The 13,740-nt window shown below is 47.1% G+C and overlaps 3 protein-coding genes across 3 annotated transcripts in view; all 3 read left to right on the plus strand.

Moving 5' to 3' along the window:
* GPRASP2 (G protein-coupled receptor associated sorting protein 2) overlaps positions 1-13,740 on the plus strand; it is a 136,528-nt gene that overhangs the window by 56,079 nt on the left and 66,709 nt on the right.
* Positions 3,031-9,436, plus strand: GPRASP1 (G protein-coupled receptor associated sorting protein 1). The gene is made up of 3 exons (XM_033849470.2): positions 3,031-3,094; positions 3,448-3,523; positions 3,847-9,436. The coding sequence occupies exon 3, from the start codon at positions 4,173-4,175 to the stop codon at positions 8,322-8,324; it is 4,152 nt and encodes a 1,383-aa protein (XP_033705361.1). The 5' UTR covers positions 3,031-3,094; positions 3,448-3,523; positions 3,847-4,172; the 3' UTR covers positions 8,325-9,436.
* Positions 3,453-13,740, plus strand: part of GPRASP3 (G protein-coupled receptor associated sorting protein family member 3) — a 95,336-nt gene continuing 85,048 nt past the window's right edge. The window contains exon 1 of the mRNA XM_019949372.3: positions 3,453-3,523. The gene's annotated coding sequence lies outside the window, so the exon portion shown is untranslated. The remainder of the gene's footprint in view (positions 3,524-13,740) is intronic.

Below are 13,740 nucleotides of genomic sequence, written 5' to 3' on the forward strand. Positions count from 1 at the left end.
GGGAATGGACTTTATCAGGATGGTGAGTGAATTCGGTTCCCACTGCTGCTGTAACAAATTACCACAATCTTGCTGGCTTAAAAAAACAAAAACAATAAAATATTATCTTACAGTCCTGAAGGTTGGAAATAGGAAAAGGGTCTCTCTGGTCTGAAATAAAGGTGATAGGAGGACTTCATTCTTCCAAGGGGTTCTAGGAAGAATCTGTCTCCTTGCCTTTTCCAACTTCTGGGTCTGCCTGCAGTCCTTGGCCTCTAGCTTCCTTCCATCTTCAAAACTAGTGATATCCCGTCCACTTGTGGCGTCTTTCTCATGCAACTTCACTGTGACACTGACTCTTCTGCCTACCTCTTCCACATTTAAAGTAGCCTTGCCATGGCATTGGCCAAGATACAGAAGTGTAATCTTACTTTACATTCAGCTGATTAGCAATCTTAATTCCATCTGCAACCTTAATTCTCCTTTGCCATGTAACATCACATATTTACAGGTTCAGGAGAACAGGACGTGAACATCTTTGGGGGACCTTTATTCAGCTTACAACAGCGAGGGTGCCATTTAGGTGGGTTTTAAAACGGGCAACAGTGCCAGCAGGTTTGTGCTCAACCACAGGTGTGCTTAACCAGGGTTGCTGTTTGCCCCATGGAGCACAGAAAGGAGGGGCTGGAGACTACAGGAAGGATATAGGAGTGCAGGAATCAGAGGATTCAAGGGCCAGCAGGTTTCTGTCTTAGGGAAGTGGGTGCCTGGTGGGTCGTCCTCCAAAGAATGGCTGGGGAAAGTAGACTGGTGTGTATGGCAAGTGTGTGAGATCCCAGTTGGTTCTAATCCCTGCCACATTCCCACCCTGCCAAAGATGATGAGCGCTTGGAGGCAACTGCAGGAGAAGACCTGACAGAACCCGGGGAGAGAAGCCAGGACCGGCCCTACCTGGTGCCTGACACCTGGCTATGGGATGAGAGACAGGGAGGACTGTCTGAGCCGGTGCGTGTCCTGAGAGGGAAAGGCCCTCTTTCCTGGGCAACTGCGGGGGCGGCGAAATGGCAAAGTGTGCTACCGTGCTACCACTGCGACTGAGAAAATGGCAGTGTGGCAGACAGGATGACGACACTGGCGCAGACAGGTGGTTTGTTTCCTCAGGCCAGAGGTCTATCTAGGGCTGCCTTCCCTTAGAAGAGGGGCAGTGGCTCGGCCTCCACGGGCGCCGCCTCCTACCTTCCTCCCGCCCGCGGCGCCAGAAGGTGGAAAGCAGACCCGGGGAGGGCCGTCCTCACAGCTCCTCTGCCACTGTCGCCCAGGGAGGATGGCGGGTGCGATGGGGGAGGGTAGGGGGGCGGACTCCAATCAGTCCGGTACACACACAGACACACACAGAGACACACACACAACACACACACACACACACCCCGGGACGATCTATATCCATCCGGTGCTCCCTCCAGCGCGGCCCCTCCCTACCCTCCCAACCCCGGCTCCCAGTGCCCCACCGCCCGCCGGCCCCACACGCTGCGGTGCCATAAGTGTGCGGGGCCGGGAGGGTTGTCGCCCGACAGGTGGCGGCGGAGGGCCGGCGTGGCCCCGCCCCTGAGGCCGGGACTCCTCCCGGCCCCGCTCCTTTCTGGGTTGGAACTACTGTGGGCCTGGGAGGGGGCGTCGAGCCCATTCGTGCAGTATCCCTCCGCCCCCTTCCCGACACCCTCGCCGCGAGCGGTTGGTGCCGCAGCCTTCGTAGCCCCTGCCGGGTTTGGCGCAGCCGCGCGGGGGGCTGGACGCCTCTTTGCCATTCTGCCCGCACGGCGAGCGGTGGGAATCCGAGTGAGGAGCTGCGACAGGAGGGGGAGGCCGACCATCGGGACCCTGCGTCTGCGAAGGCAAGTGGGGGTGTCTCGGGGGCGACGAGCGGCTCACACCCTGCCCCCCGGACCCTAGCAGCCTGATGAGTGGGAGGCAGCCGGGTTGGAGCGGGTCCCTAAGAGAGGTGCTCATCGCCGGGGGACCCCTGGCGCTGAGGGGGCGGCGACCGGCGGGGACCGGGCCCGGGGCGCGAGGTCTTGGCCACAGGGCTTCCCCCGGATTCTGGGGAGGCGAACGGCGCGGCCGCTCCCCGGCGGGCTTTCTGGGCGCCCGCGCCCCGCCGTCGACGGTGCCTGTGCCAGAAGAGGGCTGTGGGGGAGGCTGCTGCGGGCGAAATGGCGGAGGGGAGCCGGGGTTGGGGCGTCGGGGAGGCTCCCGGGGGTGGCGGCCGGAGCCGAGTGCCGAGCGGGCGGGCGCGGGGGGCCGCCCGCCCGGGCCTTTATTCTGGAAAGGGGTCCGTCGGACCACACGTGCCGGGTGCTGTCCCTTCGCACAGGCGCCCCTTTGATGCCAGAGTGTCCTGTGTGCGCGGTAGATCTGGCGATTTCAGGCCCCGGGGTGCATTTGTAGAGGAGAGGCTTGAGAAAAACTAGCGACGGGAAAACGGCCTGTATTTCTCAAGTTGTGTGGGGATGGGGGGTGAGGGTGGGCAGCAGCCATTGACTGGACACCCGAATTGGGATGGTGTGACTGCGACCAGAGCAGGTCAGGCATCCAGGAATACCTCCTAAAATTCTCCTCTCTACCGGGTTTCTCCACACCTCCTGGCCTTCCTCCCTCACCTCCATCCAAGATGGGGGGTGGAAAAGATGGACTGGGAGGTGAGGGTGGGACAGAAGTCGTAAATACAAGTACAACCACACAACCTGCTTTCTAGAATATGCGAGCGTCCTTACCCCAATCTATGTTGTATAGTACAAGAGATGTGAACACCAAGTAGTGAATCTTTAGAATTGGAGAAGAGAGTAAGAGGAAGAGTGTGATGTGAAGATGAGTTATCCAGAAGCCTGATCCATAGGGCTTAAATTAAAAGAAAATATTCTAACCAACGGGACTGTAAATGTTAAAAGATGACTTGGGTACTCCTATGTTTGTTGTTTGTCTGTCTACCAAGCACTCAGCTGCTACCATTATTTCTTGACCCTCTTACCTTTTGATCTGTTTTTCCATAGGCCTGCTTTAAGGCTGGTCACTTCTGCAAGGAAAGAAAGGAGGAGGAGTCTGGTTCAAATCTCTGGAGGTTTGTGCGAAGAGGGGCGATGCAGGAGACAGCTACCCAGTATTATCATGGCAGGTTCTTTGATCCAAGTGGTTTCAGGGCCTCCTCCACCTCTCCTACTCTCTGTCAAATTTGCACGTTGCCGCAGAACCCCTTGCCCATTTCCTGCAGGAGATATTAGGAATAGTGAGGTAAGTGTGGATTGATTCGTGAATGGGAGGAAAAGACCTAAGTGTAGGAACCAGGAGACAGAAAACATTAGACATGTTAGACCCTTAAACAGAAAGAGAGATGTTTGTATCAGGGGTCAGGGTTCTTGCTTGTCTATCTAGCAGTCAGGCTCCATTCTCTGCTATATGTTTACTTGTACCCAGGATATGCAGGCTGCTGTAGAGTTTGACGCCACTGGGATCAAGGAAAGGAGCAAGAAATTGTGCCACATCAGTGCAGGTTGGTATGGGAATGGGTACAACTTTTGGGTGTGGTAGAGAAGACCAACATAGGTCCAAGAGTGATTAGGGTCTGGCCTGGGGGCTCCTCAGCCTCTCCCATTGCCAAGATACTTAACCACCGTTTTCATACCTGTTTAATAACAGGCAAAGTAATATGACAGCTTTGGGGATAAAAATTGTAGAAAAAATGAAGGTGATAGAGAGACTTCTAATAGCCTAACTCTCCCATCAAGCATTTGAGGTCCAGTCTCTCTATGTGAGTCTTCATGGAGTGACACAGTTGGAATAGACTTAAAGCCCCACGTCATTCTCGCTTCCTAGATTGACTTCCAGTGGCAGCTCTGGTGGTGTTCGAATTGCTGCTGACCACCACCCTCAACAGGTCTACACCCACCCAAGAATCATCCATCCTCTCCCAGCTTGGTTGTGCTTTATCTTCACTCTGACTGTATTATTGGCTGAGGCTGAGATTGGGAAGGAGGCTGATTGACTGCTGGACTGGTGATTGACTCTAACTTTTGTTTCCAACTGTATCACCTGAATCATCAAAAGATTAGAGTGTGAAGATAGAAAACTGTGACAGGTCTGTGGTAGAGGCTGAGACTGGGATAGCAGTATTTAATCATGTCTTCTCTGTAACTTGTACTATGACTGGGGCTGAGATTGAGCCTGGCATCCAGGCCAAGCCTGAAAAGAAGCCTGGAGAAGAAGTTGGGAGTGGGGCTGAGAGAGAGAATGAAGTCCCAGTGGTGGTCAGACCCAAGGTAAGGACCCAGGCCCAGGTAATGCCTGGAGCAAGGCCCAAAACTGAGACCATGGCAGTAGTTGGGACACATCCTAAGAGTGAGGCCAAGGCAATCACTGGGGCAAGGTCAATGGATGAAACTTATTCATGGGCCAAGACTGAGTTTGATGCTGAGGCACTACTGAAGACAGAGGAAGTGTCCCAAACCAATGCTATATCCTGGCCACTGATCAGTACTGAGTCAGGGTCAATTGCTAAAACTAAGATCTGGTCTATGGATAGGGAACTGGTCTGTATGGATGCTGAGTCCTTTCCTGGCACCAAGGTCAAGTCCCAATCAGGTATCCAGCCTTTGTTTGAGTCAGAGGAGGAGACCAATATGGGTTCCTGGTGCCATCCCAGGCCTACATCCAAAAAAGAGACTTCTCACAATTGTGATTTCAGATGGGTGGATAGATTCTCTGTGAGCTCCTGGTTCTGGAGTAGAGAAGAGGTCAGTACAAGGCTTCATCCTAGAGACAGGGTAAAGGCCAGTACTAGGTCCAGGCACATGGCCAAAGAAGAGGCCATGCCTAGGCCCAAAACCAGTCGGGAGCTTTATGTTGCATCCAGTTCTGGTTCTGAGGATGAATCTATTAAGACATCCTGGTTCTGGGCCAGAGAAAAGACCAGTGTCTGGTCTAAGCGCAGGGAAGAGACCAATAGTAGGTCCTGGTTTAGATCTAAGAAAGAAGTCTCTGAATCTAATTCTGCGTCTGAATGTGAGGACAATGTAAAATCCTGGTTCTGGGCTGGAGAGGAGGCCAGGTACAAACCCAGAGCCAGGAAAGGGGCCGATGTCAGGGCCAGGCACAGGGCCAAGCGAGAAGCTTCCATTGATTTCATGTCTGGCTCTATGGATATAGTCAAAAAAGAGTCCTGGTTCTGGCCTGGAGAAAAGGCTAATAACTTGTCTAGGCCCAAGTCCAAGAAAGAGGTCAGGGCCAGAGCAATGGCAAAGGAAGAGGCCAAAATCAAGGCCAGAGCCAGGACAAAGCGAGAAGCCAGGTCAGAGGAAGAGTTCCTCACTGGGGCCTGGTTCTGGGCTGCAGAAGAGTCCAGCATAGTGGGTGGGGCCACTGTCAAGTCCTGTTCTCAAGTGAAAGATGAGTCCATTGTTGGCAGTTGGTTCTGGACTGAAGAAGAGGCCAGTATGGGGACTGAGGCCAGTGGTAAATTCAGACCAAAGACTGAGCAGGAGCCTATTGGCAATTCTATGCTTGGAACTGGGGAAAAGACCAGTGTGGAAACTGAGGCTGATGCCACTTCCAAATCTGTGCCAGCAGATGATACAGTAAAGGTCATTGCCAGTTTCTGCTTCTGGGCTAATGAAGAAACCAACCCAGAGGCTAAAGAAGAGACCATTTTTGGGTCTTGGTTTTGGGTCAGTGATGAGGTCAGTGTGGAAGCTGGTATTGGGGCCAGCTGTGGGTCCAGGCCAAGGTCTGAGGAAGAAGAGGTCATTGGTCCCTGGTTCTGGGCTGGAGAAGAAATCAATACAGAGCCTGAGTTTAGAGAAGAGGCCAGGCCAGGAGCTGAAGAAGAGACAATATTTGAATCCTGGTTTTGGGCTGGAAACCAGGCCCAGATGGATTCTGGGGCTGAAGTCAATTGTAACACTATGCCAGAGACTGAAGAAGAGGAGCCCATTATTGGGTCATGGTTCTGGGCTGGAGTAGAAGCTTGTGGGAGGGCTGAAGTCAGCAACAAGTCTAGCCTGGAGGACAAGGAAAAGGGTATTATATCATCTTGGTTTGGGACCACTGAAGAGATCAGTATGAAGTATGCCACTGGTACCCAATGTAAATTTATGACAACTGCTGAAGAGATCAATACTGAGTCTGACTTCTGGTCAGGAGAACATCCCTGTATGTTTGCTGCCAATGGAGGCAGCTGGAAGTCTAGGCCAGAGGAGGAACAGGACACTGTTGATTCATGGTTCTGGTCCAGAAAATATACAAGGCCAGCGACCACTGTAGGGCCCTGGTTATGGGCTGTGGAAGAGGGCAGTATAGATGATAGGGCTGAAGAAGAAGCCAAGGCATCAACCAAGGAGGAGACCATGATCACGTCCTGGTTCTGGAAAGGGGATAAAGCCATTATAGGGGCTACAGATAGAGAAGAATCCAGGCCAGATGCTGAAGAGGAAGACATTATTGATTCTTGGTTCTGGGCTGGGGAGGAAGACAGGCTTGAAACAGAAGCAGAGGCTAGAGAAGAGGACAGGCTGGCAGCTGAAGAGGAACATTTTGTTGGGTCTTGGTTCTGGGCCAGGGAAGAGGCCATTAGGAACAAGGCTAACATTTGCAGCAAATACAGTCCAGAAGCTGAAGAGGAGGAAGTCATTGTTGAGTCCTGGTTCTGGGCTGAAGAAGAAGCCAGTCTGGAGGCAGGGGATAGTTTTGAGTCCAAGCATGGCACTGAAAAGGAGGAAATCATTATTGGGTCCTGGTTCTGGGCTGAAGAATATAATATAGACGTTGGACCCCAGGCAATAGAAGAGACCACATCAAGGTCTGGAGAGGAAAACACTTTTGGATCCTTGTTCTGGGATGCAAAAGAAATCAATGTAGAAGCAGAAACATGCTGTGCATATAAGCCAGAGGATGATGAAGAGATGATTGTTGAGTCCTGGTTCTGGTCTGGAGACAAGGCCATTAATGAGACTGAAACTGTGGCCACCTCTGAATCCAGGCCAGAAAATGAGGAAGGGGCAGTTGTTGGGTCCTGGTTTGGAGCTAAAAATGAGGCCAATAACAGGACTGGTAATGGAACCAACTATGAGTCAAGGACAGTAGCTGAGGAGGATGAGGCCATAGTGGGGTCCTGGTTCTGGGCAGGAGATGAGGCCCATTTTGAATCAAATCCTAGCCCTGTGAACAGGGCCATTTGCAGGTCCAGATGTTCAGTTGAGCAGGAGCCTGATGCTTTACGCAGGCCCCAGAACTGGGAGGAGGTTACTGTTCAGTTCAAGCCTGGCCCATGGGGTAGTGTTGGCTTCCCATCCCCAAGCCCCTTTAGATTTTCAAAAGAAGCAGCATTTCTGTTCTCTGAAATGTTTGGAGGAAAGCCCAAGCACATGGAACTGAGCCTAGAAGGGGAAGAGCAGGAATCTTTGCTTCAGCCTGATAAGCCTGACCCTGAGTTCCCATTTCAGTATGATCTGTCCTACCGGTCAGTCAGGGAAATTCAAGAACATCTTAGGACGAGGGAGAGTGCAGAGCCTGAGAGTTGGTTCTGCAGCTGCATACAGTGTGAGCTTAAAATTGGTCCTGAAGAGTTTGAAGAACTCCTTCTATTAATGGACAAAATTCGAGATCCTTTTATTCATGAAATATATAAAATTGCAATGGGTGTGAGGAGTGCTTCTCAATTTACTCATTATTTCATTCGCGATTCAGGTGTTGTTTCACTTACTGAAACCTTGCTCAATTATCCCTCCTCCCGAGTTAAGACAAGGTTTTCGGAAAATATGATTCACTTGGCTCCACCTTATCCAAATCTAAACATGATTCAGACATACGTATGTCAAGTGTGTGAGGAAACTCTTGCTTATAGGTTGGATTCCCCTGAGCAGTTATCTGGAATAAAGATGGTTAGACACCTCACTACAACTACTGACTATCACACACTGGTTGCCAAGTATATATCTGGGTTTCTCTCCTTATTAGCCACGGGCAATACCAAAACCAGATTTCATGTTCTGAAAATGCTACTGAATTTGTCTGAAAATCCTGTCATGACAAAAGAAATACTCAGTGCTGAAGCAGTGTCAGAATTTATGGGCCTTTTTAACAGGAAAGAGACAAATGACAATGTTCAGGTTGTTCTAGCAATGCTTGAGAATATTGGTAACAATATTAAAAAAGAGGCACTGTGGTTCACTGATGATGATTTCAGTCTTGAGCCATTTATTTCTGCATTCCATGAAGTTGAGAAATTTGCTAAGGAACTGCAAGGCAAAACAGATGATCAGAATGACCCTGAGGCAGAACAAAAGAATGAGTATGATTAATCACTTGCCTCTGATTGTCCTTATGTTCCTGAGTTATGGTCCTTGAATAATGCTTTAGTTTTCAAAGTTGGTTCTGTGTTGTAATGTACACTTTAATGCTGATACTGACTTTGCCAAACTCTGTGTATGAGCTGGATCAATCTTCTGATGCCAAACGAATATTAAAACTGAAAGCACATTTGTTGATACTTGTTTTTGTCTAGATTGTGAATTTACCATTTAGGTTTATAGTGAACTGAGCTATTATAAGTAAGCTACCCTTCTGATTGCTGTTCTAGTGTTATTGATGTCTATTTGAATCATGTTGGGTTTTCAATAAAGTTCTGTGTTAAAGTTGGCAGAAATCACCCTTCTCTGTGAACATAAAATATAGATGCAAAAATAACATATGATAACACAGAGGTAATTAACGTATGAATAATAATGCTCCTTGAAAAAGCTATTCTCGCATCTTTAAATGAAAATGTCACCATGGGCTGCTACTCAGGGTATGCTTCAGAGAAGAAGGACCCAATTAATTTGGGCTCTGAAATGTAAGGAAGAGGTTGGATGTTGTGAAGAAAAACTTGGAGTTGGAAAAAGTGTTCCTATGGGAGTGAGGTATTCAGTCTGCCTGGAGTGGCTGGGAGGAGTGTATTAAGGGATACAGAGGATAAGGTAAGTTTTGAAGAGCTGAGAAGTTGTATTTTGCAGTTCAAAGTATGGGTGTTTCTTTGATCTTGCTTAAAGGTTCAAAGAATAAGACCAGAAAGCACACAAATTTAACTGTCAGGAAGACCATTTCTTCATGGTGGTGCCATGGAAAGTGTTAAGGTAATAGCATACAGCCACTAAAAGTGATGATATATACGTTTTAAAATTGGCTAAGAAAAGCTCTGATACTTTCTGTATTTGGTGAAATAGAAAAGACTGGTATCATACATGGAAAGATGATCCCTCTCCCCCAAAAATGTGTGAAATGGACTGAATTTATGCAAATATATTATTTGATTATGGAAAATCCTGCAACCATGTAAAACATGTCAAAGGAATAAAGAAATGTGAGAGACTACAACTTCAGAAGCACTGGCTTGCTAAATAAAACTGCATAATTTAATGGGAGTAAGCTGTAAACTTTCCAAAGTTTCTGAGTTTATGGTACACATTTTTCGGATTCACAAAAGTAATAACGTATCCTCAGATAGGAGCAAAAGTCAGGGATAAAGTTGGTTTGGGGTGGGGGGTAGTCCAGGCTAAAGGGAAATATACAAAGTTTTATTCACTTTTCGTTTGTCTCAGGGTGCAAAGTGCTTTTTTCCTACCGGATTCTAGGCTGCAAGGTTTATGGAAGTAAGGCAAAGTGGCAGTTTTGCCTCCATTCACAAACCACAAGTGCTAACAGAGTTCGTCCTGGTGGTGGAAATTGGAGATTGAATGTTTGTTTTGGCTATCAGTATTTTTCAAGACAGATCCTGTGTGTGTTTTAATACGTCGCCCGAGTTTTGCACAGAATATTAAAAGTCAGTTGGTCTCCAAACTCCTCGTGGGGTGTTCCTCGCCAGCCCTGTGCTCCCACAGAGCAAGGTCCAGGCTTAGGGCTGGAAGCTTTGGCTCCGAATCCAGCCTTCCTTTCAGCTCTCTATCTTCACCCCCATCGGGAGCTTCAGATTGTTCTAGCAAGCAGCTCAACCCCAGAGGCACAAGACTGTACCTTGCGTGCTGCAGGGCTGCAGCAGACTTACGGAGTGCGCGGTCACGTGGGGCTAACTGTGGGTCACGTGACCGCACTCTCACTTAGACCGGCGTGGAGGTGTGTCGCACTGAAAAGGGATGGGAAAGACTTGCACCTGACGCTTGACAGACGGCAGTGAGAGGAGTGGTCGGACGTGATGGTGGATGCGTGGGCGGGTGTCTCTCCATGCTGCACTAGCCTGAAAGCTAATCCCTCAGGCGCCCAGAATTATGGCCTTTGTTGGCTGAGGACACAGTCCCTCAGCCAATCGCGAGCGTCTTAGCCAGGGTCTGTTTTTGTCCAGGAGCTGAAGAGGCAGGAAGTCATCCTGCGGGAGGCATACGTGGAGGGAAGCATCGGCCGCTGCTAGAGGAGGTGGGCTCGACGCCGGATATTGGCATCCGTGGGAGGTGGTGGTGGAGACTAGGTCCGGGTAGAGGAAGTGTCTCGGAGCCTCGCGCTCCCTCCTGCCTTCTGCAAGCCCCTACCCCACCCTCATCTCCCCGCCCAGCGCTGCGTGACTGTTTCTCTGTGTGGGTGGGAGAGGTGGACACGTGGAAGCAGTTGGCTTCAGGGGAGCCCAGAAAGAGGAAACGGTGAAGTGACAATTTGTGAACACCGGTGGCCCTGGATCAGGAAACGCAGGTGTGAGGATACGAACTGTGAGCTACGCTCCGTTCCTCCCACCTAGTTGGCACTCACTCTTCTGTCTGTCTGTCAGACAGCCGGGATGGCTGGGCTCAATATTGTGGGCAAGTTAGTGGCGGGAGTGAGGTGGGAGTAATGAGAGGGCAACAGGACTGACCTTTACTCTAAGGTTCCAGCTGCCTGGAGATGCAAGAGAGGAATGAACCTCAATCTGGGCAGCTCTAGGGAAGGGGAGAGACAACACACTCACAAGGAGGAAACCTAGATGCTTTGGGCCCTTCACATAGGATTTCTCATTGGGTTATAAGCAAGCTTCTCAACCCTCAAGAGGATTCCTGGATCTCAAGCCAGGCAGCAGCATCCTGGGGGTCTGACCTGGATGTGAGATTCTGAAAGAGCTTAGTCCCATTGTGCCCTCAACAGTTCCCATCTAGAAACACAAGGGTCATTGTTCCACCTGCTCCATCTGAGGCTCCCTCCCTTTTCAGTCTTGGGCCTCAGAGGAGGGTCCTTCTGGGAACCACCTACAAACTGCTTTATGAATATTCTCACAAGTTCACCTCCGCTGTCCCTTTGCTCTTTTCCTTGTATTTTTTTTCTGGCCAGTGCTTTAGACTTGGCGATTTGCATCTATCCTTGGTGGCATTCCCTTATTTGTGGTAATCCCTTTTGGTCAGAGCTCAGCTTTAGGAGGTATCCACAAGATACCAAAGTCCTTTTAGGAGAGTATAGTTAGAAAAAAATAAATTTTACTAATCCCATTAACCTCAGTATTTGCACATTTTACAGATTTGAAGCCAATTAGTACATAGCAATCTTTTTCATTTCTGTTTTACAGATTCATATTCCTCCATTATGTGTCACTACTATAATTGGTTCAATTACTCTCCTATATATGGGCATTTTTTTCCAATATTTTGCTCTTGCAAACACTGCTGGAAGAATAATCTTGTGCAATTGTAATTTTTGTATGGTTAGAGGTATATCTTCAGGGTAGATTCCTAGAAGTGGGGATGGTTGATCAAATGGTAACTTCATATGTAGTTTTATTAGATACTCTGAAGTATCCCTCCAAAGGGGTATTACAGATTTTCATCCCTGTCAGCAATTTATGGGTTGTCTGTTTACCTTCAGCCTTGCCAATAAATTTCTTATTATCCTTTTGATATTTGTAAATTATCTAGTGATGTCATCTCTCTCATTCCTAATGTTAGTAATTGTGTCTTTTGTTTTCCTTTATCATTCTGGCTAGATGCTTATCAATTTTATTGACCTCAACAAACTAGTGTTTAGTTTTATTGGTTTTCTTTATTGTTTTTCTTGTTTCTATTTCATTGGGTTTTGCTCTTATTTTTTTTCTTTGGTTTACTTTGTGTTTGTTACTATTTTATTTCTAGCTACTTGAAATAGAAGCTGAGGTCATTAATTTGAGACCATTGCTTTTCTAAGGTAGGTTTTTTAGTACTGTAAAATTCCCTCTAATAATGCTTAAGCTGTATCCCACAAATTTTAATATGTTGTGTTTTCATTTTTCTTCAATGGAAATTACATACTAATTTCTTTTTTAGTTTCTTCTTTGACCCAAGAGTTATTTAGAAGTAGGCTATGTAGTTCCTAAGTATTTGAGGCTTTTCCAGATATGTTTCAGTTATGTATTTCTACAGTGCTGACCACAGTATCATTGTGGTCAGAGAACTTACTTTGTGTGGCCTGAATCCTTTTAATTTATTGAGTCTTCCTTTTTGGCCCAGAATATGGTCTATCTTGGTAAATATTCCAATTGCACTTGAAAAGAATGTGTATTTTTCTGTTGTCCTGTGAACTGTTCTATAAATGTCAGTTAGGTCTAGTTGGTTCATAAACTTGTTTAGGTCTTCTTTTGTATGTGTTTCCTTATTTTGTCTGTACTTGTTATTGAGAGAGAGGTGCTGAAATCTGACTGTAATTGTGGATATGCCTATCTCCTTGACATTCTATCACAGTATTTTTTGTTGTTTTTACTGTTTTTTAATATACTGCTAGATTCAACTTGCCAGTTTTTTCATTATTCTTCATGAGTGATATTGGTCTATGATTTTATTTTTTTATGCTGTAGTTTTCTCACCATAGTTTCAAAGTTATATTAGTCTTATTAAATGAGTTAGGATAGTTTTTGTTCTTTTTCTAGTCTCAGGAAGAGTTTGTATAACATAAAGAATGTCTTTAAAAAGACATTCTTTTATGGCAGAACATACATTATATAGCATTTTACAGGTAACACAAAATAGGCTTTCACAGACATTATCTTCACCACAGCTTATTCACACAGTTCCTTGCACCTGGAGGGGTCAACTTTCTCACTCACTTGTCCCTTCCTACCAGTCATCTCCAGCCCCCTATAATGTCTGTCAAAGGCCTATCCATTCTTCAGAGATTTTCTAGAAGGCCATCTACCCCCTTCATAGTGACACTCGTGATGCCTTTCATCAGCTCCATGAACTGTCACCTACAGGTGTCCAATGCTCGTCGAGTTGTCATGCCTTACTCAAGAGTCAAGCAAGGACTTCTTCCTTTGGTATGGGGTTGTAGGCTGGATAATTTCTCTTAGAACTGTATAGTGAGCTTAGTAGATACAGTTTTTAATAGGTCTATAACCCTAGTAGCAAAATTTTTAAGTCTTGTACTAATAGAATTGGGGAACATGGTATTGCATTGTTGTTTTGATATTATTAATGAGATTAAACCTACTTTCAGATGTTTATTAGCCAGTTTGGTTTTCTTTTTGTGAGCAGAGTATGTGTAGGCTTTTCCCATTTGCCTTTTAGAGGTTCTTGGTTTAGAGGTTCCTAAAGGTTCAAGAACTCCTTATTGATTTGTATATACACAGAAGCCTGTGAATAGTTCAGGGAATTTTGAAAGAAAAATAATATGGAACTTGGAAAGTATTTGCCCCACAAAGAATTTTTAAAATTTTGTCAAATCTGTTGGTAAAACAGAGTAGAACTACTCAGGAAAAGTTAAATGGAATACAGATAGAGAGCCCTTATATTGCCACGTATATGTGGGCATTTATAGTAG

The sequence above is a fragment of the Tursiops truncatus genome, chromosome X (assembly GCF_011762595.2).
Source record: "Tursiops truncatus isolate mTurTru1 chromosome X, mTurTru1.mat.Y, whole genome shotgun sequence".
Lineage (NCBI taxonomy): Eukaryota > Metazoa > Chordata > Mammalia > Artiodactyla > Delphinidae > Tursiops > Tursiops truncatus.

Coding starts and splice junctions, on each gene's coding strand:
- GPRASP1 (XM_033849470.2), top strand. CDS start 4,173: ATGACTGGGGCTGAGATTGAGCCTGGCATCCAGGCCAAGCCTGAAAAG.